Genomic DNA, 22861 nt, shown 5'->3' with positions numbered 1-22861 from the left:
AAAAAACTGGCATTATTTGAGAAGCTTTGTTCTGGAAACCTCACACAGCTATGGACATTGCATCATGTGAGGCTGAGCTTGATGCAGGGACCTTTTCCAGTCCCTTCCAGAGCTGGAGAGCTGGAACTTCCTTGTGCATTCAGAGTCAGGGTGGAACGGAGGGAGCAGCCATGGGGGATGCTGGTACCTGGACTCACTCTCTGCAAGGATGGTCTGAGCTTGGAGTGAGTTTTTGCCAGGAACCAGAGGAAGCACTGCCTGAGTATTCAGCTGGAAGTTGCCATGAGTTTTTTTGCCACAAATTCCTGATGGAAATGAGATGCTAGTGGTACGGGATGATGCAGGCTTTAAAGAGGAGGGCAGAAACACCTTGAATTTCCACGTGGTGCCTACCTAAGTCATTAGTCTGGAACATGACCACCACTGTGGAAAACTTAGTCTAGAAAATTGTGGGACCTCTTAATTACCTGGTTTGGGTATGGAATTGAATATATCAGACTTATTTTACTGTTGAATTTGATTTCTGTAAATATGTTGTTGCCCTGATGGCTGGTTCACCGGGCAACTTGTGGTGGGGTAGCCTATTCCTTTCTTTATTGTGATTGTATTACTTTACAAAGCCAGGTAGATTCTGGCTGTAGGCACTAATTAATTGCAGCAGGTGGTCAGTCTATCCCAAGAATACCCCCGGCATTGATAGCAGGGTGGGAGCAAGCAGCTTGGAAATCAGACCTTTGTGACATGCAGAGAAAAGGTGTGACATCTGTGCAGCCTGTTCCGAAAGCCAGGCCTGGGTTATGCTGAGCTTTGAGAGGCAATAGCTGTGGGCCCCCTTTTACTGTGTGTTAATGTCTGTCCTAAATCTGATTGCAGGTTTGATCCCAAGAGAGCAGTGCAGCAGCTGAGAGCCTGCGGAGTGCTGGAGACCATCCGGATCAGTGCAGCTGGCTTCCCATCCAGGTGCTGGGCTGGGGATTCCCTGGGGTTGTGCTGCTCCTGCCACTTACCCAGCAGGCTCATTGTACCCAAGGCCAGGCTGGATGGGGCTTGGAGCATCCTGGGACAGTGGAAGGTGTCCCTGCCCATGGCAGGGGTGGCACTGGATGAGCTTTAAAGACCCTTCCAGACCAAACCCTTTGGGATTATCTGAGGTGAGGGAGGTAGAAGAAAACACTTGTGTCGGCAGGACAATGTATATTTAGGTTTGTTTATATCCAGGATAGATTTTCTGCTTTTTTTTTGTTTGTTTCATTTTGCCAAACTCCTGTTATGTCCTGGGTTCCTCAGGTGTAAGAGATTCATTGTCAAGCAAAGAGCTGCAAAGTGGACATGACAGAGAGTGTGTTGTGTTTCATCCAGTGCTCCAGCTGGTGCTTTCAGTCTGGTCCTGAGAGGTAATTTGCTCTCATGAAACCTCTGAAAAAGCTGATGCCTGGCAGACAAAGGAATCCAGCTTGGATGCTGTACCTGGGTGGACATCAAGTAACAAAACAACAGCTCTGGAAGCAAGCACTCCCCTAAAGCACTTCTTCACTGTTTGCCTGAAGCCCCTTTCACTGTTCAATTTGCTTTTCTTTGTGGTTTTCGGGGTTTTTTTTGTTTTGGTTTTTTTTTTTTTTTTCCTGGCTTCAGACATCTGCTGCAATCCTCATTTCACCCCAAAAAAATTCTGATTCTACTTTCAGAGAAAGAAAATAAGGGTTGTAAATTATTGTTGTAGAGTTTCACAGAGCACATCCAAAGCATCCTAGGCTTCAAACTCTTGCATCATAAAAAGGAGGGTTATGGGTGGCGTCCGCCTGCTGATTGAGATATAAAATTCAAAAGAGGTTTTTAAGGCCCAATAAATCAGAAAAAATAGACTATACATAAGTCCTGAAGATGACAAGGGCAAATAATTCTAAAAATGCATCAATTGCATTTTAGTGCCAAGGAGCTTTGTGTTAATGTCAGCAAAGCCATCAGCCTTTTTATATGGAACAAAGAAGTCATAAATATGCTCAGTGAAGTGTTGGCTAAGCGTGATGTGGAGCACCATGAGAAACTCCCTGTCCTGCATTTTGGGGAGGAGTGTGCTGCTCTCACCTCCTGAAAAGCTGCAGGGGCAGCAGCTGCAGGTTGAGGTGGCTCTGTCACCTCTGCTGGCCAGTGACCTCTGTGGGCAGGTCACAGTTGGTCCTGGGGTCCTCCCTGACCAGCTGAGTCCAGCTCCTTAAGGAGGAAGAAGGGAAAACAGGAGGAGAAGAAGAAAACTCTGATGGAACCCAATTTTTCTCTGTCCCCTGCCAGTGTGCGAGGGTGCAGATCTGGGACCTCATGCTGGGAGTCTGACCCTGTTAGAAGGCCCAGAATCACCTTTGGCCCTCATCTGAGAGCCAGCATCACCTTTGGCCCTCTTCTGAGGGCTTCTGTGGAAGCAGCCAGTAAAAAGCTGCTTCTTCATTACTTGATCCCTAAGCCATGGCGGGGAATCAAAAATTCCAGCCCATGGGTTGTCTTTTACTACCATCTTTGTAGCCAGACCAAATCTGTCAGTCCTCTTGTAGTAAAAACCCTGAAACAATCAAAAATGTTTTGTTTTTTTTTTTTTTTTTTTACATGGAAAAAGCCAGAGAAATGCAGTTCTTTGCTCCCCAAGCAAGCAGTCACTCTGCCCAGTGCAGTCTGGGCCTTGGCTCTGCCATGATGGGAGAGTTTGGGGAGCTCTGACCTGAGTGTTGTGTGTTTTTTGAGGCTTGTTACTGATCTTATCACGGCTGCACAGATACCCTGTTCCTCTCTGTTCATAATTATCCTACAGATTTGTAGTGTTTTTCCATTTCTGCTCACTTAACTGCAGCTAATACTCTACAGCACTAAAATCAATGTGAAATCAGAAACTGGGGAGGGGAGCAGAGGGGAGAAACCACTGCAGCACCTGGACACCAGCCAGGATCTATTGACAGCAAAGAATTGACCAGTGCAAGGGCCTCTCCACCCTGACAAGCTAAAAAGTGATGCCCTCAGCTCTGCTTGCATGCTTTTGGTTATGAGATCTTTTCCCAGGACACTAGGAATACAGAACTCTTCCATCACTGCAACTTGTCAGCTCTCATTCTTCCTCCAGGGACAAAAAAAAAAGGGGGCAAAAAGCAATTTCAGCCTTTCAGAGTGACCTTCTCCAAAGTTTGTGATTCTTGAAGGACAGATCTTTGTGTATTTTAATATTTCTAGGATATAATTGTATGTAGGGACAGCTCTGCACCAAATAGGATACTCACTTTGGGCTCCAGTAATTCTTCACCTTCCTTACTCAGAAAATTCCAATATTGAAAATCCAGACCCAGGAGCTGGACGATGTCATTGGAAGATTGTGAATAAACTGTGTATTTATATTGACTTTACAGACCATCTCGGGAAAAGATGCTTCCACATGATCTTGTTTTGTAGGAAAAGAACAGACTTTTAGTTATTTCTGCAGTTTTACATGTGATATCTCTTGGTTTTCATCACAGTGAATATTTATTATTCCTCTGTATTTCTTTATATTTTGAGACAGGTTGAATTTATATTGCTTGATTAAGGATAAAACAAAAAAGGAGAGTCATTGCTTTAAATTTAAACCTCTTGTGAAGGCTCTAAATTTGGAATACTTTAAAATAATAACAGAAAACTTGATCTTTGTGACTTTTGCTTTACTCGGGTGTAAGCAATTTACCCATAAAGCAACAGGGAATTTCCAAACTTGTTTATTTCAAGGTAAGTTTTATCCAGAAACAATAGAAAAACTCTAATTTTCATCCTGTAATGTTTACCTCTGAATATATTCCAGCACACTGTCACTAGAGTAACTTTCTGAGGGCGATGTGGCTTTGACTCAAACATCTCTGGATAAATCCACCTGCTGCTGAAGAGCTCGGTGTTTTGAGTCCTTAATAATTTTTTTTACCTCTAGAAAAAGAAATAATTTTTAATACAAGTGGTAGTTGTTCAAGCTGTGTAAATCTCAGAAATCTGAAGCCTTGGCCTCCCCACTCAGGGTGTTCCTGGGTTTATTTTACCATTTCCATGGGAGGCTGTGCTCTGGCTGTGTCTGAAATAAATTGAGAATGTATTATTTGCTTCAAAATGTTACTCAGCAGTTAAGAAATCTGTATCTGTTAGCATGTACATAAATGACTGTGATGAATGGAGTGTCTGAGGTGTGTAGGTAGTAAATCTATCATCAGCTTCCCTGGGTAAAGCGTGGAAGATGTCTCTGTGCTGTAAAACCATTCATCTTCCTTACAGAAACTGGCTGCATAGAGATGAGTCTGTAGAGAACTAATTGGTGCAGATCTCCGTGAATAGCAAAATAACTCTTTAAAACAAGTTTTTAAATTGGTTCTATCAAAATTGTACCTTTTTTTCCCCCCGTTTGTTAAGGTGGTTTCCAGTCAGTGGTCCAGCATCAGTGGTCTCCCACCATGCCATCACTCTGAATAACCTCATCACTGCAGTTCTCTCTGAATTACCCTCTTTGTAGTTGTTATGTATTTATAGTTTAAGTATCCTTGGCATTTGGCTGCTTCCTCTGGTCGCTGGAGCTCACTGTCAGATTCAGCATTTTTGTATCAATTCAGTGTGAAATCCCAGCTGCTAAGCTCTATACATATTAAACATTTATAATTGAAAACTATCACGGACATCCTTGGATGTATAATTTTTTTTATAGAATGTGCCTTTAGCTGTCTGGCTGTCATTTCAGGATAACAAGACCTATAAATTGCTTTGGCTACCAACAGTTCTGTTTGCCCACACCCAACAAAGGTGCAATATGTAAATGGAGGGGCTTCCCCCCCCTCGTTTTTCCCTTTGAATATATTCCAGCTAATTTCAAGCCAGGCCACCCTGCATGTTTTAGAACTAATTGAAAGGCAAATCTGTTCTGCTGCAGTAAACAAGGCAAGAGAAATTTTCTCCCTGAACTGCAGCTTCTAAAATAATTTCATGTCAAATATTGGCTCTGAGATTGAACCTGCACCCTTCCAGACATGTTCTGACTCCTCTGGAAGGATCAATATCATCCAGCTCCTTCCTGCTTAATATATTGACCCCTTCAGGGGAGGGTGCCTTGTGGTGCTGCCAGGATTTCCCACACAAAACTGAGTTTTCTCAGCACCTGGGATGGTCTTGGGTGAATTTGCTTACTCTGAGTGAAAACATTTCACTTTCAGTTATTTTAGGGTACCAAAGGAAACCATATCATGGTTAAGAATTTGAAGCTTTTTTGACCTATTACACTGCTTTCAGCTGTTCACTCAGTGCAGCTGGCATAACATTGCTGAAACAATGGGTTGTGGATATTTTGGGCAGTTATTGACTGCTTGGAAAGATGTTTCTTGGAAGCTTCCTTAGAATGCCAACCCCAGTTTCCTACCCACGCTCTCCCTTCAATTTGGCACTGTAATAAACACAGCTGACTCTGCTCAGGTTCATAAACCCTCGATTTTGGTCAGGAGCAGCCCCTTTGCTTTGCACCTGGCTGCATTTTTGTGTAAAACATCCAAATCTGGTTGCTTAAACTACAGAAAAAAGATTACTTTATTTGTAGTGTCTGCTATGTCTTATTCCCTCTGTTTCTTGTAGGTGACAAAGACTTTGCTGGGATGACCAGGTCTCAGTCTCTCAGCCAACCATCCTCTTTGCTGCTTGAGCCCAAGGAGGGTTTTTTTCCACAGGCATAAGTTATTTTCCTGCATTCTTCCCTTCCCTTTATTGCCTTTTCCCCTTAGTGACCCGTGCTGACATCAAAGCAAAATTCAACTGTTTGAGGTTGGCTTGATCTCAAGTTTGAGTAGCATCTGCCCAGTCCTTTGTGCCTCCTTCTTCCTGTTTCTCAGTTGTGCAGGTATAAAAATGCCTTGGTTCCATCTCTTTTCTCTGCATCGCTTATCTGGATCTTAAAACTTGATAATAAAAATACAGAGCTGCATTTATTTAGTGTCCCTTGGTGGCTTCCAGCCCTCAGCACTGAGGCTTGCCCATGCTGTGTGTTGTGTGGCAGCATACCAAGCATCTGAGATCTGTTTTTTATTTGATACCTGTCCACAAGTTGAACTGAGGTGTACCCTTCCCACAGTCTTTCCTGACCTGCTAAGCTGTGGGGTAGCAAAGCCCATCCCCTGTTGCCTGCTGGGAGTCAGTGTGTGGCTTGGCAAGTATGAAATAATTTTTTTTGTTTGTTTTCATGTTTGTTTTTGTTTTCCCTTTTAAAATGAATGCATTGTACCTAAAAAAAAAAAAAAAAAAAAAAAAAAAAAAAAAAAAAAAAAGTATGTGCAGAAAAATAATTTTGAAAGTGCATGTACAGCAAAGCACTGAACTTCAGTATTTCTGCACCGGAGAAATCTCCCTTGCAGGGCTGGGGGATCATGTTTGTTTCTCTCCCAGAGATAGTTGTAAGGAAATTTTATACAGCTTTGAGCCTCGAGTGGTTCAATGAAGCACGTTACATTAAACCTGAGTGCTTTAATTGTTCCTTTCTCTGGGGAGGATTCTGTAGCAGCACCTATGAACCCCTGCAGCTTTCTTTTGCTGGTGAACTGGGATGGCAAATATCCCAGCGAAACTCCTCATGGGCTGGCTGAGCCCTGTTGTGGCACAGATTTTGTCTTGATGCCCCATGGGCAATAATACAGGAGCAGTGTGGTGTGAGGGCTGTCATTCCCTGATAAATAAGAGAGTGGTGAGAGCAGGAGGAAGGCAGCTCTGTGCCCTGGGGCTCTGCATGGGGCTGTGAGCCTCTGGGACATGTGGCTGCGGGGCTGTGGATGCCACCAGTCCTACAAACACCTCGGCAGAAACCAGGGGATGTACTCCCTGACTCTTCCAATGTCTCAGATGAGACTTACTCCTGAAAAGTGAGTCATTTTTATTAAGGATGGACATGGAAAATAATTTTTTTCCGCCTTGGGAAATGAGAATGACAGGCTCTGGAGGAAGACCCACTGCAAGTGTCTGATTCTTGTTTGTGGGCAGCTGTGGGATCTGCATCTCTGCCGTGGTCCTGGAAGATGATGGATTTTGCTTTCTGCCCAGCTTGGGCCTGTGCCCTGAGTTTCGTGTTCTGCCTTTTCACCATCAGCTCTTAGCTGGAAGAGCCTGGGTGGCACCTGTAGGATGATGTTTTTTCTCCAGATATCAGCAGTTAATAATGCCAGTGCCTGAGCTGACTCTGGCAAGTTAATGGGAATACTCCTCCCTTCTCTCTTCCTCCCTCCCAAGCTTTCCCTGGCTCGAGCAGTACCCGAGCCAGCCTCGTGTGCTTGGCTGGGTGCCTCGGGCTCTGCATGCTCTGCTTCTCCTCTCAGGTTTGATTTGGAGCTGTGTAAACCCCGGGCCTGCTTAAAATGAAAACGGGTTTTGTTTGCACAGTGCAAAATGGGAAATGTAATTATAAAACAGAGGCACTGGGAAAGCAAAGAGGAGGCAAGTTTAAGTTAAACCTTACAGGACACAAGCTTGTAGTCTTGCAAAATCTTTGTGCTCAGTTTTCCCTCCCCAGAGGGAGCTCCCCATAGCTGACATCTTAGGGGTTTTTTAGTAGTAATCCGGTACTTTTGGTTATTTGAGGGTGGGTAGCCTTAGCTGCCTGGCCTCAGGACTAGCCCATGGCAACAGAGATTGAATCAGCACTAAATCTGGCTGTTACAGAGCCAATCTGAGCATTCTGAGCATGGGAAATCCTTTCATCACAGGGGCCCTCATGCTTCTGCCCCCACAAACTCTCCATTTTACCTTTGGCTTTAGGTGCAATCCTGAGGGTATTCTGGTTTTTGCCAGTCCTGTTATTGTTTACTAGTTGTGTCCTGGGTGCTGTGTGTCCATGCAGGAGTTACATGTGGTTTACCAATCCACCTTTTTTCCCCATTTGCTCTCTTCATTCCCTTTGCAAACATTTCCTTCTACTGCGCTCTTTTCAATGAAAAAAAGCATTTGCTTTCCTCCCCTTTTCTGAAGTGACGCAAAACTCTGTTGGCTGTGTGTTTTGAAATCAGCAATATGCCTGTCTTAGCACATACCACAGCTTCCAGCCTTCAGGGTGTTTCACGAGAGATACCAGCAGCTGGAGTAGATGATTGTGCAGGGCCCTTCCTGAACAGTTTTGTTTCATGATGCATTTCGTAGAGCTGGCAGCAGTGACTGCTCAGGTGGTCTCACTCAGTCTCACCACTGCAGACTGGCCACGACCTGTCACAAGCAATGCTCTGGCCCTTTGCTGTTTATTTTCCCTTCCACACACTAAAGGAGTGTAAAAATAGGGAAAATTTGGTTCAGGAATGCAAAAAGTTAAGGTATGCATGGGGCTTGTGGGTGAAGAGGACGTTTCTGTATGGCAGGTCTTCACAGTTTGTTCTCGTCCTGGTTGCCAGAGCATCCCTGCAGGTAAGGATCAGGCCCACAGGTGGTTTTGTTGAGTGAGGGCAGAAATCAAATCCTCTGTGATTCTCTCCAGTCTCTCTTTGATGCTTGTTATGCGTATTTTGTGGAAATATCAATGATCATTCTGGACATTGCTGGAAAAATTTAGTGTTAATTAAAATCTTAGGTTTTGAGGGGTTTATAACTCACTCTGTTAATTTATAGAAGGCTGAAACTTGGCAGATGCTGAAGCAATTTCAAGATCTCAGTCTGCAGGCTCTACATCTATCACCAGCAGCGGGAGATGATATTTCTAGCAGCAGGATATAGTGCTCTAATTCCTTCAATTAGCATGGCCTGTTTGGAGGCTTTGCTACTGGAGACAGTGAGGCATCTTCCAAGGGGCTGCTTTGTCTTTCCAGAGGCAAAAGATTTTGTGTTTGTTTGAAGGGTGTCAGTCACAGACCTCAAGATGGAGCAATTAGGGGAGTGGATGGAAATTAGCATTCAGCAGAGTTTGGGAACACAAAACCCAAAGAATATCTATTTGATTCATTCTCTATAACTTTATGAAGATTGCTGTTTAATTTTTATTTTTGGGCAATCAAGAGATCCATGATTTCTCCCAAGTTAGCTTCTCCTTTCTGACGGGAACAGCATTGTTGCATTTGAGTGGTAAAGAGCAGCAGATTGGGAAGCACATCAGGGTGATCTGTGGCCTTTCTGTTCCAGGCTAGAGAGGCCCCATGGTCATTCAGTGTCTGAGATTGGGGCCAAGCTGGGGGTGGGTAGCTCCTTTTGGAGTTGGTCCATGCTGAGGGTAGTAGTGAGAAATCCCTTGAAATATTTCACACTTTGGCTCATCTACGACTCCAAGCAGTTTATTTTAGTGAAACAGTGCTCAGCATGCAGACTAACCCAGCGTGTGCTTTGCTTTCAGGTGGTCCTACCCTGACTTTTTCAATAGGTACCGTGTGCTTATGAACAAGAGAGACCTCTCTAAGAACGACAAGAAGCAGATCTGTCAGACCCTGCTGGAAGACCTCATTAAGGTGAGCTGGGACCAGATCTTTGTCACTGATGCTAAAAGCACAGAACTCATGGCTTTGATGTGGCCTGAAATTGCTCCAGCTTCACCTGCTGCATGTGCAGGTGCTTCTCCACCCCAGGCAGCCTGGGAGTTTTCCCAAAATGAGGGAGTCTTGCAAAGAAGTGGCAGGAGCAAGTGGGACATGGGATTTCTTGGTTGTGGTCAAGAGGAGTGAATCATTTCAGTGCTGGTGAAATCCAGAGTGTTCTGTCACTGGCTGGGCATGAATGACTGGCCACTTCTAAAAATGTGTCCCCCCATCCCCTCCTTCTGGTTTTGTCTAGCCACAGCTGGAGCACTTTTCAGGGGTCCACCCTGGGACAATGTCATGAAACTTAGTCAATAATTAAATGACTCTTTGCACAAATGAGTAAGGAAAATGTGCAGTAAATGCCTTTTCTTGATGTGTGGGAGACTTTCAGTGGTCCTATGTGGAAAAAACATCCCACAGATTGGGACTTCTTCACCACAAACAAGTCAGAAGGTTTTGCCACCTTACCCTACCAAAACTTTACTGCTTGCTTGTATGCATTATTTGCAAATGTGCATGCAAAGATTTCTTGCTGTTGAGTGGCTCAGAATGTGCACAGCACCTTAGGCAGGTTTTAATGTTTGATCTCTTGTTTTCCTGTGGGGTTTTGAGGAATTTACCCAACTGAGTTCCTCTTTTTGCTTTTTGCACCCAGTGTTACCCTTGGCTGCAGAGCTTTTTGCAGCACATGTATAACTTTGTAGATCTAAGCATTAATCTTTTTGAAAAAGAAATATTTTTCTTGAAGTGCTCTGGTGTTGCATTTCTAGTCTGGTGTAGTGGAAGGCATCCCTGCCAATGGCAGGAAGGTTGGATATATGTAAGGTTTAAGGTCCCCTCCAACCTAAACAATTTTGTGATTCTGTGATTTCTTTATTTACATAAAAACCAACAAATAACAAAAAACCAAATCCAAGCAAAATGCCCAAACCCGCCCAAAAAACCAACCAAACAAACCCAAAATAAAATAAATCCCAAATAAACACCTGCACCACAAAAAACCAAAACCAAACAACAACAAAAAAACCCCAGACCAACCAAGCAAAAAAATCCACAAAACACAAATAGCCCAACCCAAAACCCCTTTAAAATTTGTGTAAATATATGGAGTTTAAGACTGAATCCTAGTGCTGCTTTCCTTAATGGGTGTGTAGATGCTCAAGTGTAGTAAGTCTAATGGTATCTAATAATGTCAATGATATCTAATAATGTCTAATAAGTCTAATAATCTAATGTATCTAATAATGGAGTCTAATAATTTCTTCATTACCCAATTAAGAAGAGATGTGAATTGATAAATTTGATTCAAAGTAGTGTTTTTAACTGTGTATCTACTGATCAACTTAGACTGAAAAACAAACAAAAAAGGAATGTTTACCTCAATTAAATATAATTTCCTTTATGCTTTTGAAAAGGATCCAGACAAGTTCCAGTTTGGCCGTACCAAGATCTTTTTCCGTGCAGGCCAGGTGGCATATCTGGAGAAGCTGCGGGCAGATAAGTTCAGAGCTGCCACCATCATGATCCAGAAGACGGTGCGGGGCTGGCTGCAGAGGGCCAGGTACCAGCGGCTGAGGCGAGCCACCCTCGCCCTGCAGCGCTACGCCCGCGGGCACCTGGCACGCAGGTGGGTCCTGGGGAGCCTCAGAGCGGGGCAGCTGGGGAGCCAGGTGTGGAAACACCTCTGGCCACCTGGGTTTTCAATTGGCTGCATCCTGGGCGTTTCATATGAGGAGCTTTGGAAATGCTCCGCTGGCTTGAGAGCAAGATGAGTAATGTGCGTGTGGGTAACGCTGTGGTGAGAGTTTCTAAAAAAACTCTAAAGGGCTAAAGTTGGGGCTTATTTCTGGCCCCTCTAGCTGGCTTTATTTAGGGGCGAGAGATCAAAATTCTTTGCCTCAAACTGGGTTTGTACTTACATTAGTTTAATTTCTAGGTGCTGGGCCAAGGTCATAACATAGACAATCTGGTTGTAATGAGATGACTACAGCTCTCTGAAGGATTTAGGTGGAAGTGTTTCACAGAACTAATATTTTCCTGGGACTGCCTTTGGTAAAGGGCATTTGGATCAGCCAGGGAAGGGCTGCCTAGTTGGTATGCACTCCTCCCCTGCAGAGACAAGGTTTGTGTCTCTTGATGTCCAGGGGGAGTTCTCAGGATTGATTGCCTGTATCCTTTGTAATGAGGAAAATGACTCTAAATCACTGGCAGGGGGGGATGTGTACAGTAGATAATAAAGGAGCCTCATGTTAACTGTTTCTGTGCAGGAACCCTTGTGTCAGTGGCTTGCTGGGATTTCTGTAGGTAGCACTCTGCTGGAGCTGGGCTGCTGTGGCAGATACGGGGTGGATGTGAGGGAAGAGTGAAGCAATGCAGCAGCATCCCAACACACTGGCCACCTTCCTTCTTGTGGCCCTTCTTCAAGCCAGACAATCAGCAGAACATCAGAGATACTAGCTGAATTTGTGGTGTTATTTGTGATTGTGGAAGGGGTTGATGTCAGGGAGAACCAGCTGCTGCAGAGTTTCTTCTACATAATTTTTCAGTTCCCCTCTTGGTGCAGGGTTTGTAGGGTGGGATGGCATCTGAGTAACTACTGTCTCTTTTTGGAGACAGACCATCCCTTATCCTCTTCAGGAAGCCCTGGCTCAGTGGGTCCTAATGAGAAACCATTTGCCTCAATCAGAGGAATATATAAACCAATCTGATGTGGCTCTCTGTTTTGATACGCTTTTCACAAAATAAAAGAAGGGGATCAAATTTCTGTATAATGCTGCATGCTGAGAGCAATAAATGAATCATAAATCCAGCAAAACAAGCTAATTATCAAATTTAATGGAGGGTTTATGGGCACTTATTAACCAGTGTAACAGCAAATTGAACATGAGTTCAGCTGGAGAATGGGAGCAACATGGTGCGGGGTTGACCACATCCCTCATTATTTACTGTCTCTGAATGGCTCGAGGCTCTGCTCAGGAATGTTGCCAAAGCAGTGCACACCAGTTTAAATGTCAAATCAATTTGCTGCTGTTTTCACTGAGTCAGTAGTGTGCTTTTTATAGTCAGGGAGGTGATGGAGCCAACCTGGGTGCTGGCTAGAGCAAGGATGCAAGGCAGAGAGTTCAAACTAAGGAAAACTTGGGGAATACTTGGATTTAATGCTGTTTGGGAGCAATGAGGCGTGTTGATCTGTGGTTCCAGTGCTCCTGGGTTCCATGGCTGCTGTCTGATAGCATGGAGGCTGCTGTCTGATACACCCTAGCTGTTGGGATGGTCTTTCCTGAATACTACCAAGCCACATTAGACAAAAGTTTTCCTCTCCCTCTGGTTTAAAACTTACTGCAGCAGAAGAAAAGTTGAGTTTTATTTTCCCTGCTTACCCTCCTTCTGTGCACTGCAGGCTTTTCCAGCACCTGAGGAGGACGAGGGCTGCCATCATCCTGCAGAAGCAGTACCGAATGCTGCGGATGCGCCGGGCCTTCCTGAGAGTCTGCAGCGCCACCCTCACCATCCAGGCTTTTGCTCGGGGCATGTTTGTCAGGAGGATTTACCACCAGGTACACGCCTAGGAGGGTCTTTGCATGAGGAAAGAACCTTTATGTTTACTTCTGCTGTGGCTGTGTTGATGTTCATTGTGAAGCTGACAGCCCCCAGTGTTGCCAGAGGACCGAAGGTGATGGTGAGCTTTGCTATTTAAAGTTGTGTGAGCAAAAAGCATTTTGGCAGCAGCACCTCAGCAGAGCAGCTGAATGGAGTTGGTCACTGTGGTGCCAGGAGGTGTTGTGGAGATGTGGAAATGTCATTTGGTCTAACCTATGCTCTGCTGAAACCTCCCCATCCCACTGAATGTGTGTCGCAGCTGCATGCAGGGGCTGCTCCCAGTAGGGTAGGAGGACAAGAAGGGTCTGTCATGGAAGGCAGTAAGTAATTTATTGATAGAAATATCTCTTTAATTAGGTCTCTCCTTTAGCTTTCTGTGTTAAACCCGTAGTAGGACACAAAAGATTTAGAGTTTCGTGACAGCAGTGGTACAGTGAGAAATCATTGAATCCTGTGGTGGTTTGGGTGTGAGGGACCTTAAAGATCACCTCATTCCACCCCTGCTGTGGGCAGGGACACCTTCCACTATGCCAGGTTGCTCCAAGCCCTGTCCACTGGTCACTTGGTCACTTCCAGGGACAGGGATCCAGGGACAGCCACAGATTCTCTGGAAACCCTGTGCCAAGGCATTGCCACCCTCACAGCCAGAAATTCCTTCCCAATATCCCATCTAACTCTGCTCTCTAGCAGTGGGAAGTCATTGTCCCTTGTCCTGTCCCCTCATCACTTGTCCAAAGTCTTTCTCCAGCTACTCTCTGTCAGGAAACTGAGAACAGCTTTGGACAATCTTCTGTCTAGTCCTCACACCCAGCACTGTGTTGGTAGTTACCTAAACTGGTGCCTAACTGGGTTGTGGGGCTACTCCAAGAAGTGAGAGGCTCCAAGAGGGAAAAGCCTGTTCCTGGAAATAATTGAAATTACCTGGACACCTGGTGACCTCCCAGAGACACCAGGGCTGTCCTTTGAGACACAGCAGCTGGTGATAAGGAATTTGTGCTGCCACTGCTGTTTCAGCATCTATTTTTTAAAGTGGAAGCTTCTGCAGAGGAGGCAGCTGATCCAGCACTTAAACTCTCTAAGATTCAAGGCCACCCAAATCTTAACAAGGTGTAGAAGTTGTCTGAAGGCCAGGCCTCTCTAATCTGAGTGTCCTTAATCTCTGGAGCACCTGGGGTATAGGTTTTAGATAAAAGTGTTGGTTCCAGTGCATGTTCTGCGAGAGATGCAGGGCAGTGGGTGATGATCTGTGAGATGAGGGCATGCCCAGTGCCCACCCAAAATTTCTCTGTAAAGCTGAAATAAGTCCCCAAGGCAATGCAGGGGTTTCTTGTATGTATTTGGGCATCCCTAGCTTCCCCATTTATGAATGCCGAGACTAGAGACATATAAAGCTCATTTCACAGTCATTTTTGCTGCGTCTTAAATTCATACAATCCCTTTATTCTGAATTAAAATTTGCAACTGCAAAGAAAGCCTTAGGGTGAAACAAAATATTTATAAGAGAAGCTGATAGGATAACCTTTTCTGAGACAACTTAACCCAAACTAATAACAATAAAGTGTCTTGTAATCTTCAAATTCTCCTATTTATTTCCTTAGCAGACTGAAGCATAAGGAAGCTATTAACAACATGTTGTTTGTATCTCTAAAATGTCAGCCTTCAATTTTAGAGAGCAAAATTTAACTGCCACTGACTGACAAGATAGCTGTAAATTTTGGGGAAGAAATTCAATGCAAACATGCCAGAAATTTCATGAAAACAGATAAAAATTACTATGAATTGAACCATGCTGGAGAACTAGCTGCACACTGTAGTGAAAGGACTCATAGTTTTATTTGAAGGTTATTCACATGATATGAAATCCCATCAGGACAGCATTTATCTGCAGTAAAAATTATCATAATGCAGAGGCAGAACACAGGAAAAAAAAATCTACAGATCTGTTCTGGTGATGTCTGATGCTGAGGGGACAGTGAGTTCATTGCTGAGTGTTGGCATGTCTGTTAATGAGTGTTTATTCTGGAGCTGTCACTCTGGTGGATCTCAGTACTCTTCTGAGGTGGTCCACGAAGTCACACTTGAGTGCAGATGTCACCTGCTCCCACTAAGTCCTCACAACCAGGATCATATCCCCTCATGTCACTGGCCAAGCAGGTCTTTGAGACCAAGCAGGCTCCTAGGAGAGGTGTTCTGCCTGCATCCATTGAGAACAGTTCCTGTCCATGAAGGAAGGTGTAAAACCACAGCCTCCATTTCCAGCCATCAGCACCTGCATCTAGCTGGACATTCCTTGGAGGAGAAGCCCTTTCCAAGCAGCTTGGGAAGTGTTTAATGTTTGTTGCAGCCAAACCAGAGTTGCTGTACAGGTGACCTTTCAGGAATGGCCTTAAGCTGAAGGAAAGTAGATTTAGAGAAGATATTGGGAAGGTTGTGAGGGTGGGGAGGCCCTGGCACAGGTTTCCCAGAGCAACTGTCTTGGGACTTCTGCTGGTCAGAGTGACCCCGAGATACGTTAGAAAGTCTCTTTTCCCAGCCCAGCAGTCGAAGAAGTCAGAGCTCTTCAGTTCTCCATCTCAAGGTGGTTTATTGTTTCTTACCTATAAAATTGTTTCTCCTGGCCTGCTGAGGTCCACTCAGCAGGACAGTCAGAGGCACTCTGGCCACCCTTGGGGCGGCGTTATCTTTTTATACTAAAAACTACATGTACAATATTTACAATTACTTTACAATACCTATCACATATGTTAGACAGGAAGCTTCTACTCTAAACCAGTCTAAAAATGCCAACATCACAGCAGAAGATGGAGGCCAAGAAGAGAAGGAGAAAGGTTGGACATGCCCAGATTCTTCAGTCTTGCCCCTGAACCCCCATTCTAAAAACCCCAAAAAATCTATTTTTCACCCTATGACAAACTGATTATTATTCTACTTATACTTTTGTGGCTTGCAGATCCTCGTATAAGGTTGGTAACTTTTTCCATGGGTCATAATCAAAGTCACAGGTGTCTTGGGCTCTGTGCCAGGGTCTCTGAGCCCCCTTGCCAGGGGTTCTGGCAATCCAGGACAGCCGAAGGGATGTCCTGAATTCTGACACAACTGGATCCCTGGAAGTTTGCAAGGCCAGGTTGGACAGAGCTTAGAACACCCTGGTCTAGTGGAAGTGCCCCTGCCCATGGTGGATGATCTTTAAAGTCCCTCCAACCCAAACTGTTCTGTTGTTCCACAATTCCATGCCTTCCCCCTGTTGACCGCCCCGTTGTGGCCGTGTTTTGCAGATGCTGATGGAGCACAAGGCCACCATCCTGCAGAAGTACGCCCGGGGCTGGCTGGCCCGCGTGCGGTTCCGCCGGGCCCAGGCTGCCGCCGTGGTGCTGCAGTGCCACTGGCGGCGCCTCAGGGCCCGGCGCCAGCTCCAGGCCCTCCGCATCGAGGCCCGCTCGGCACAGCACCTCAAGAAGCTCAACATCGGCATGGAGAACAAGGTGGTGCAGCTGCAGAGGAAGGTGGACGAGCAGGTACGTCCTGGGCTGTGCAGGGACGGGCCTGGCCCAGCCACTGCTTTGGGCCTTCCCGTGTCGTGTGGGAAGGGCCGTTGTGAAAAACGCCAGTCACTTGTTTTTGAAATGTTAAAAGGTTAATAGTAATAAAATGGTTATAAAAATAGTAATATAATTAGAGTAATGAAAATTTGAAGAGTTGAGATTAGGACAATAGGAGACAATAAGAACAAAGAGTTACGGATGGTCTGGGTACGTCTTTCTGGGCAAAATAAGCCCGAAAAAGGACACACATTAACAGAGGATTAACCCTTAAAAACAATAGCCTGTTGCATATTCATACGCCTCACACATGATGCATAAATTCCTTTCAAACAAATGATTCTGTCTGGTCAGTGTCAACTTCTTCCTCTGAATCCTAATGGCATCTTCTGGGCTGAGTAAGGAGGGAAGAAGTTCGTTTCTTTTGATAAGAGAGCGATAAATTCTCTTTCTCTGAAAGATTCAGGTGTCCTATGGCTGCTATCTCGATGCAAGTCCTTTCTTTAAAAAAGTATCTTGCATAGCATAATTTCTATTTTAACATTATGTTATAATCTAAAACTATATTTAACATACTTCTAAAAAATTAGTATAGCATAACTTTCTGACATAACGCATATAATATTCATTTTAATATTTGCGAAAAGCCAATCATAAAATACGCATTTTTCACAGTCGTGTTGGTGGCAGCTGAGCATTTGTAAGGGTGGGACACAGCGTGCTCCAAGCTGCACTGGAATTGTTGTGGGGACTGCCCAGCAGGGCTCAGAAAATAGAACAGCAGTTTTAGAAAGTGTTGCTTGAAAACCCAAGCCAGCTCCACGTGGCATCCAATGTCACGGGTTTGGGGCTGAATTGCCCTGCTGTGCTTTTTGCTCTGTGGGCGCTGAGTGTGCAGAGTGTGTGCCACCCCTAGCGTTGTAAACTGTGTGTCTTGGGAGTCACATTCCCTGGAAGATAAACAGCAATTTGGGTAAATACTTCACTTTGTGTTGCTATACACAACAATTCTCCCGGAGTAAGGGGAGGTTGGGATGGTGTGATGTGACAGATCCCTGTGTGGCATGAGTTAATGACCTTACAGTGACTCCTTGATCACAGGGGTGTTTTCTTCAGTAGCCATTTGCCATTGATAAGCTGCAGAATAATGGTTTGATTTTACAGACATAGCAGAATAATTTTTTCACCTCCTAATGTGTGCAAATTACTTTGTGTGCAAATTACCTTCTGTGCTGCTGTACAAGATATTGAGGGGTGATCATGAGAAATGCTGAGTGGGACCTAGTTGTATTGACTAATATCAACAGGGAAATTCATAGCTGCTTGTACCCTTAAATTGAATTTTTACAGGTAGGAAAACATCACCTTCAGTTGGGATTACCCCTTATTTGTAGCACCAGTTTTTGATAATTCCAGTTTATTATTCTGAGATGTTGTCAGAGACCCTTGTCCATCCCACATGGCTCATTCACCAGCTGAAATCTCCCCACCCCAGGATGACAGGAGCAGTCCTGTGTTGGGGGTGATGACAAGTGGCTCTGTGTTGGCTCAGACAGTGCAGAGTCAGGACACAAAGGGGTTGCATTGCTGTGGTCACCCTCACTGCTGGGTTATTATTGGCTGCAGTGCATTAACTGCACCACAGCAGGGTCCAGCTTCCAGATCCTGGTGTTTAATTTTAAAATGCCTGTTTCTGTACTTAGATTTTGCTAGCAGTAGCTTAGGAATGGGAAACTCTCAGAATAAGGTTTGAAAGGTGTGACCTTTTATCCAGAAGGTATTTTGGTGGAATTGAATAGGAAGAGTCATTCCAGGTTGAGATAATTTGGGCTGAACTCATACAATGAGTGTGAACGTCAGTGTTGGATCTGCTGAGCAGCTGGACTCGACACTGGAACATCAATAGTATTTTATAGTTTGTATTTTTCCCTATTTCTTTGCTAGGAGAAGTGTGGCAGTGGAACAATAAAGGAAAAAAAAAACAGTATTTGGTTAACATTGGCTTTCCTGTCATGGATTGTGTAAGGATCTGCTTTAGGGAAGGAGTCATGGAGAGCTTTTAACCAGGCAGAAATAATGGTCTCGAGCTCATCTTGCTCTCCCTCAGTCTTTCCACAGACCATTTTGTAGGATTTTCTTTGATGCTTTCTGTGTATCTTTCGCAGGAAAGAATTCCTGCTCTGGGTTACATGTGGTGGTCTGTCCAGTGAGCTGAATTTAACCATCCTTCCAGGGCTGCCAGGTTTCCCTGGGATGCTTTGGAAGTGCTGAGGAGCACCGTTCCAGCAGATTCTCTTCTCAGTGCACTGAATCTTTTTTCTGGCAAGGCTCGTTTGCAGTATCGTAGTTTCCCTGAAGGATCTTGCTTTCAGTCCTTGATAATCTATAAACACAACCTTTGAAAATACCAATTAACTTTACAAGGAAAAAAAAAGCATATAACAGGTAACCTGGAGAGCTGCAGTTGTGTTGGTTTTTTTTGAGTAGCTGTGGAAGAAAATGTTTCTATTTCTGCTACTTTAGCTCACGCATGAGTAGAGATGCAATCCTCCGTGTGCCCCTAAGGAAGAGATCTTTCTTTGAAAACATTAAAACCTATTATTGTACGTCAGCCTTGGCTCAGAAGCTCTGGCATCTGTAACTGGAATCATTTAATTAGGTTTTTTAATCGGTGAGGGATTTTTTTGCACACAGAAAAAAGATTTTGATCTATTTTGCTGCAAAACATCCTCACTGGAGCACTTTCTTTTCTATTTACATTCGACCAATTCTTTCTCTCTTTTTTTTTTTTCCCCTCAGGTAATTTTCTTTAAATCTGTCGGAATTGCCTGAGACACTTACAAGGCATGTGCCTAGTTTAGTGTTGCATGTTCTTGCAGCCAATATTTAGACACACTGTGAGCTCTCTACACTCTCTCTGCAAGCACTACGATCTCTGTGAGCATTTTTGTGAATAAAACTAGTTTGGGTAACAAGCTGAGGAATTTGTTACATCTGCCTGAGGCAGCAAAATAAATTGGTTTTTTTTCACAGAGCCTGGGTTGAAACCAGGACTGTCTCAAATCTGCAGGACTGGATAATGGTTGAAAATAAGGCAAGTTTAACAGAGTCTGTTGAGCAATCTCTGATTGCAGTGGGGAACAACCCAGTAAATGCTCTCTCATGTAATTTTTAATAAAAAAAACCCCAGAACCATTCCTGTGCATTAATCTTGTATTTGCATGAAAATCTTGGTTGGGTGCTGTGTAAAACCATGTACCCAAGGTCCTGAAAATGCATTTATTTGGAAATATCTTCAGAGCCCCTGCTCTGGAGCCAGCCTGGCACAGCTGGGGCTGTTGAGCTGCACAAGAGAAGGCTCCAGGGACACCTCAGAGCCCCTGCCAGGGCCTCCAGGGGCTCCAGCAGAGCTGCCCAGGGACTGGGGACAAGGCCTGCAGGGACAGCAGCCAGGCAATGGCTCCCACTGCCAGAGGGCAGGCACAGATTTTGGGCTCTTGGCAATTAGGAATTGCTGGCTGGGAGGGTGGGCAGGCCCTGGCCCAGGGTGCCCAGAGCAGCTGGGGCTGCCCCTGGATCCCTGGCAGTGTCCAGGGCCAGGCTGGATGGGGCTTGGAGCAGCCTGGGACAGTGGAAGGTGTCCCTGCACATGGCAGGGAACATGATGTCCCTTCTAGCTAAAATCATTCTAGGATTCTATGAAATGCCTTTGGTCATGCAGAAATTATAATTTCCTAATATGATACGAATGCTGAATTTTGATGTTCATTAATAATTCATTACTAGGGAACAAAGGAAAAAAATGTTAATATGCCTCATTTACTTGTTTTTTCCATTTGAGATGTGTCTTTATCTTGCTTCAGAGCACTGAGATGCAGTGAGAGAGGGTGCTTTGGGAGGTCACCTTAAGAAGGGCCAGAAGGATGATCAGAGCAAACTTAAAAACCAGAATGCATTTTAAATTTCAAAATGCTTCTTGTGGTATAAAGATTATCTACCCAAAGTCAGCACAACTTATGTAGTAGGCTTTTAATGAAGCTCTAGGTCTTTGGCCTGGGGATGCCTAATAATGATTATGTTTTATTAGTCACAATGTAATGCCCACTGACTTTGATTTGAAGCCCAAAAATCAGCTAAGTCTGCTGAATTTTCAGCTCTCAAAACTGAGAGAAAATCAGTGCTAAGTGCTAGAAGTGAAAACCTGAGCAAATGAAAGGATGGCTGAGCTAGCACATGACTCGAAACTAGAGTTTGGGGAGCTCCTTGTGCTTGAAGCTGCAGTTCTGCATTGTCACTCCAGGTTTCTGCAGGCATGGGGTTCAGAAATAGCAGGGTAAACTGCAAAAGGAATACTACAAAGCCCCCCAAAATTGCAAACCAATCATATTAAGCAATGCTGTTTGGAAGCTGTAATAAAAGTGTAGTATGTTGGTTTGGTTGCAAGTGCTACCAAGAGTTATTTGCCTTTTTTCTGAGTGATATCAGCATAGTACCAATTTGACAAATGCTTCTGGAATCATTGCCAAAATATTATTGAGCTTTTGTCACAGTTTAGAAATAGCTTTTAGCTTTATGAGCTTCATTAGCATCTGCATAGGAACGTTTGTTATTGTGGGTCTGTCACCTACTGTGCTTGAGGATTTGAGAGGTTACTTCTGTAGCGCATCACTGCATGCATTGATGTCACTTGTGCTCTTGTCTTCTTCTTTCTGGGATGCTGGCTGCAGAACAAGGAGAACAAGCTTCTGAATGAGCAGCTGTCCATGCTGACATCAGCCCACTCCTCCGAGGTGGAGAAGCTGAAGAAGGAGCTGCAGCAGTACCAGCAGACCCAGCAGGGCGATGGCAAGCAGCTCCTCAGCCTGCAGGAGGAGACGGAGCGGCTGCGGATGGAGCTGGAGAGGGCTCACGGGGAGAGGGAGGTGCTGGAGGACAGCCACGGCAAGGAGAGGGACCTGCTGAGGAAGGTACATCTGTCTGTCTGTCTGTCTGTCTGTCTGTCTGCTGCAGGTTGTCTCCTGCCAGTGGCCATGCCGGTGAGAGCTCGCTCTTCACAGCTCCAAATGGGAATGTCTGTTCTTTGAGTGTTATTTCTGCTGCTGAATGCCCCTAGGATTTACTGCAACTCCTGGGGCAGGACAGGTGGACATCCCTGCAGGAGCAGTGGCTGCCTTGCGTCAGGACTGCCCATCCTGATTGCCTTCTGTGCTGCCAACCACAAGGAAATGCCCCAAACTCAAACATATCTGGAAATCAGGATGCCTAATAACCATGAACATCATGGAATCACAGAGTTAAAAAGGTTGAAAAAGACCTGTAAAATCACCAAGTACAACCATCAGCCTAGAACCACCATATTCAGCACTAAACCATGTCCTCAAGTGCCACATTTGTGTGGTTTTTGAATACTTCCAGGGCTGGTGACTCCACCACTGCCCAGAGCAGTCTGTTCCAATGCTTTACAAGCCTTTTCAGTGAAAAAAAGTTTATGCAATAGCCAATCTAAACCTGCCCTGGCACAACTTGAAGCTGCTTTTCTTGTCCTGAGATTCATGTAAATGCCAGAGCTTTGTGTGTATACAGTGATTCCTCATGGTGTGTAATGCAAATTACTGGGGAGGTCTGTCACAGCTGCTGCAAATATTAGGAAGGTGTAAATATTCCTCCCCCCAGCCCAGGATGGCACACAAGGCTCAGTTTCTGACATAGCTGGTGTTGTAGGTATGCACAGAGCATGACCTATGTGAGGACCAACTTCCCTCCCTGAGGAGAGGCACTGCTCCAGCACCAGCTGCTGGTTGTTACAGGCTTTTGTAGCATTTGGAGCTGGGATATACACAAAATAGATTTATTTTTTTCCTTCCTCTTTCATGCAAACCCACAGAATATTCTGGTTTGGAAGGGACCCACAAGGACAATCAAGTGCAGCAATTCTGTTCTTTATCTCTTGGGGTGGGAGTGTTCCAGCACTGCCACCATTGTACAAGAAGTCATTCTAGTGGGAGGAAGAGATTTCAGAGTGTAGAGTTTGTTTTGCAAATAGCAAAGATGGACCTTTTGCCCTGAATTTCTTCACTGATCAGATTAATTCTGAGTAACACCCGTTCTCTTAACCTGAGTCACTGAGATGAGAGCTCAGTTTCCTTCTGCAAGTGCTTGCGGGTGCTCAAGTTAAATCCATGATATCTCTTCTGCACCAGAAATTGAATTGAATCTTTA

At 44.7% G+C, this 22861-nt stretch overlaps 1 protein-coding gene across 4 annotated transcripts in view; it reads left to right on the top strand.

The window, feature by feature from the left end:
• MYO5B (myosin VB) overlaps positions 1-22861 on the top strand; it is a 146896-nt gene that overhangs the window by 86064 nt on the left and 37971 nt on the right. For all 4 annotated transcript variants that reach the window (XM_071425874.1, XM_071425872.1, XM_071425873.1 and 1 more), the window contains exons 17-22: positions 874-960; positions 9323-9434; positions 10919-11130; positions 12904-13060; positions 16379-16618; positions 21370-21609. In XM_071425874.1, the coding sequence (XP_071281975.1) occupies positions 874-960; positions 9323-9434; positions 10919-11130; positions 12904-13060; positions 16379-16618; positions 21370-21609 (1048 nt within the window). The remainder of the gene's footprint in view (positions 1-873; positions 961-9322; positions 9435-10918; positions 11131-12903; positions 13061-16378; positions 16619-21369; positions 21610-22861) is intronic.

Source organism: Agelaius tricolor, unplaced genomic scaffold (assembly GCF_023055355.1).
Source record: "Agelaius tricolor isolate 1412-34295 unplaced genomic scaffold, bAgeTri1.0.p SCAF_4, whole genome shotgun sequence".
NCBI lineage: Eukaryota > Metazoa > Chordata > Aves > Passeriformes > Icteridae > Agelaius > Agelaius tricolor.
Note: the sequence above shows the minus strand (reverse complement) of the source record. Positions and strands in the feature narration are given on the sequence as shown.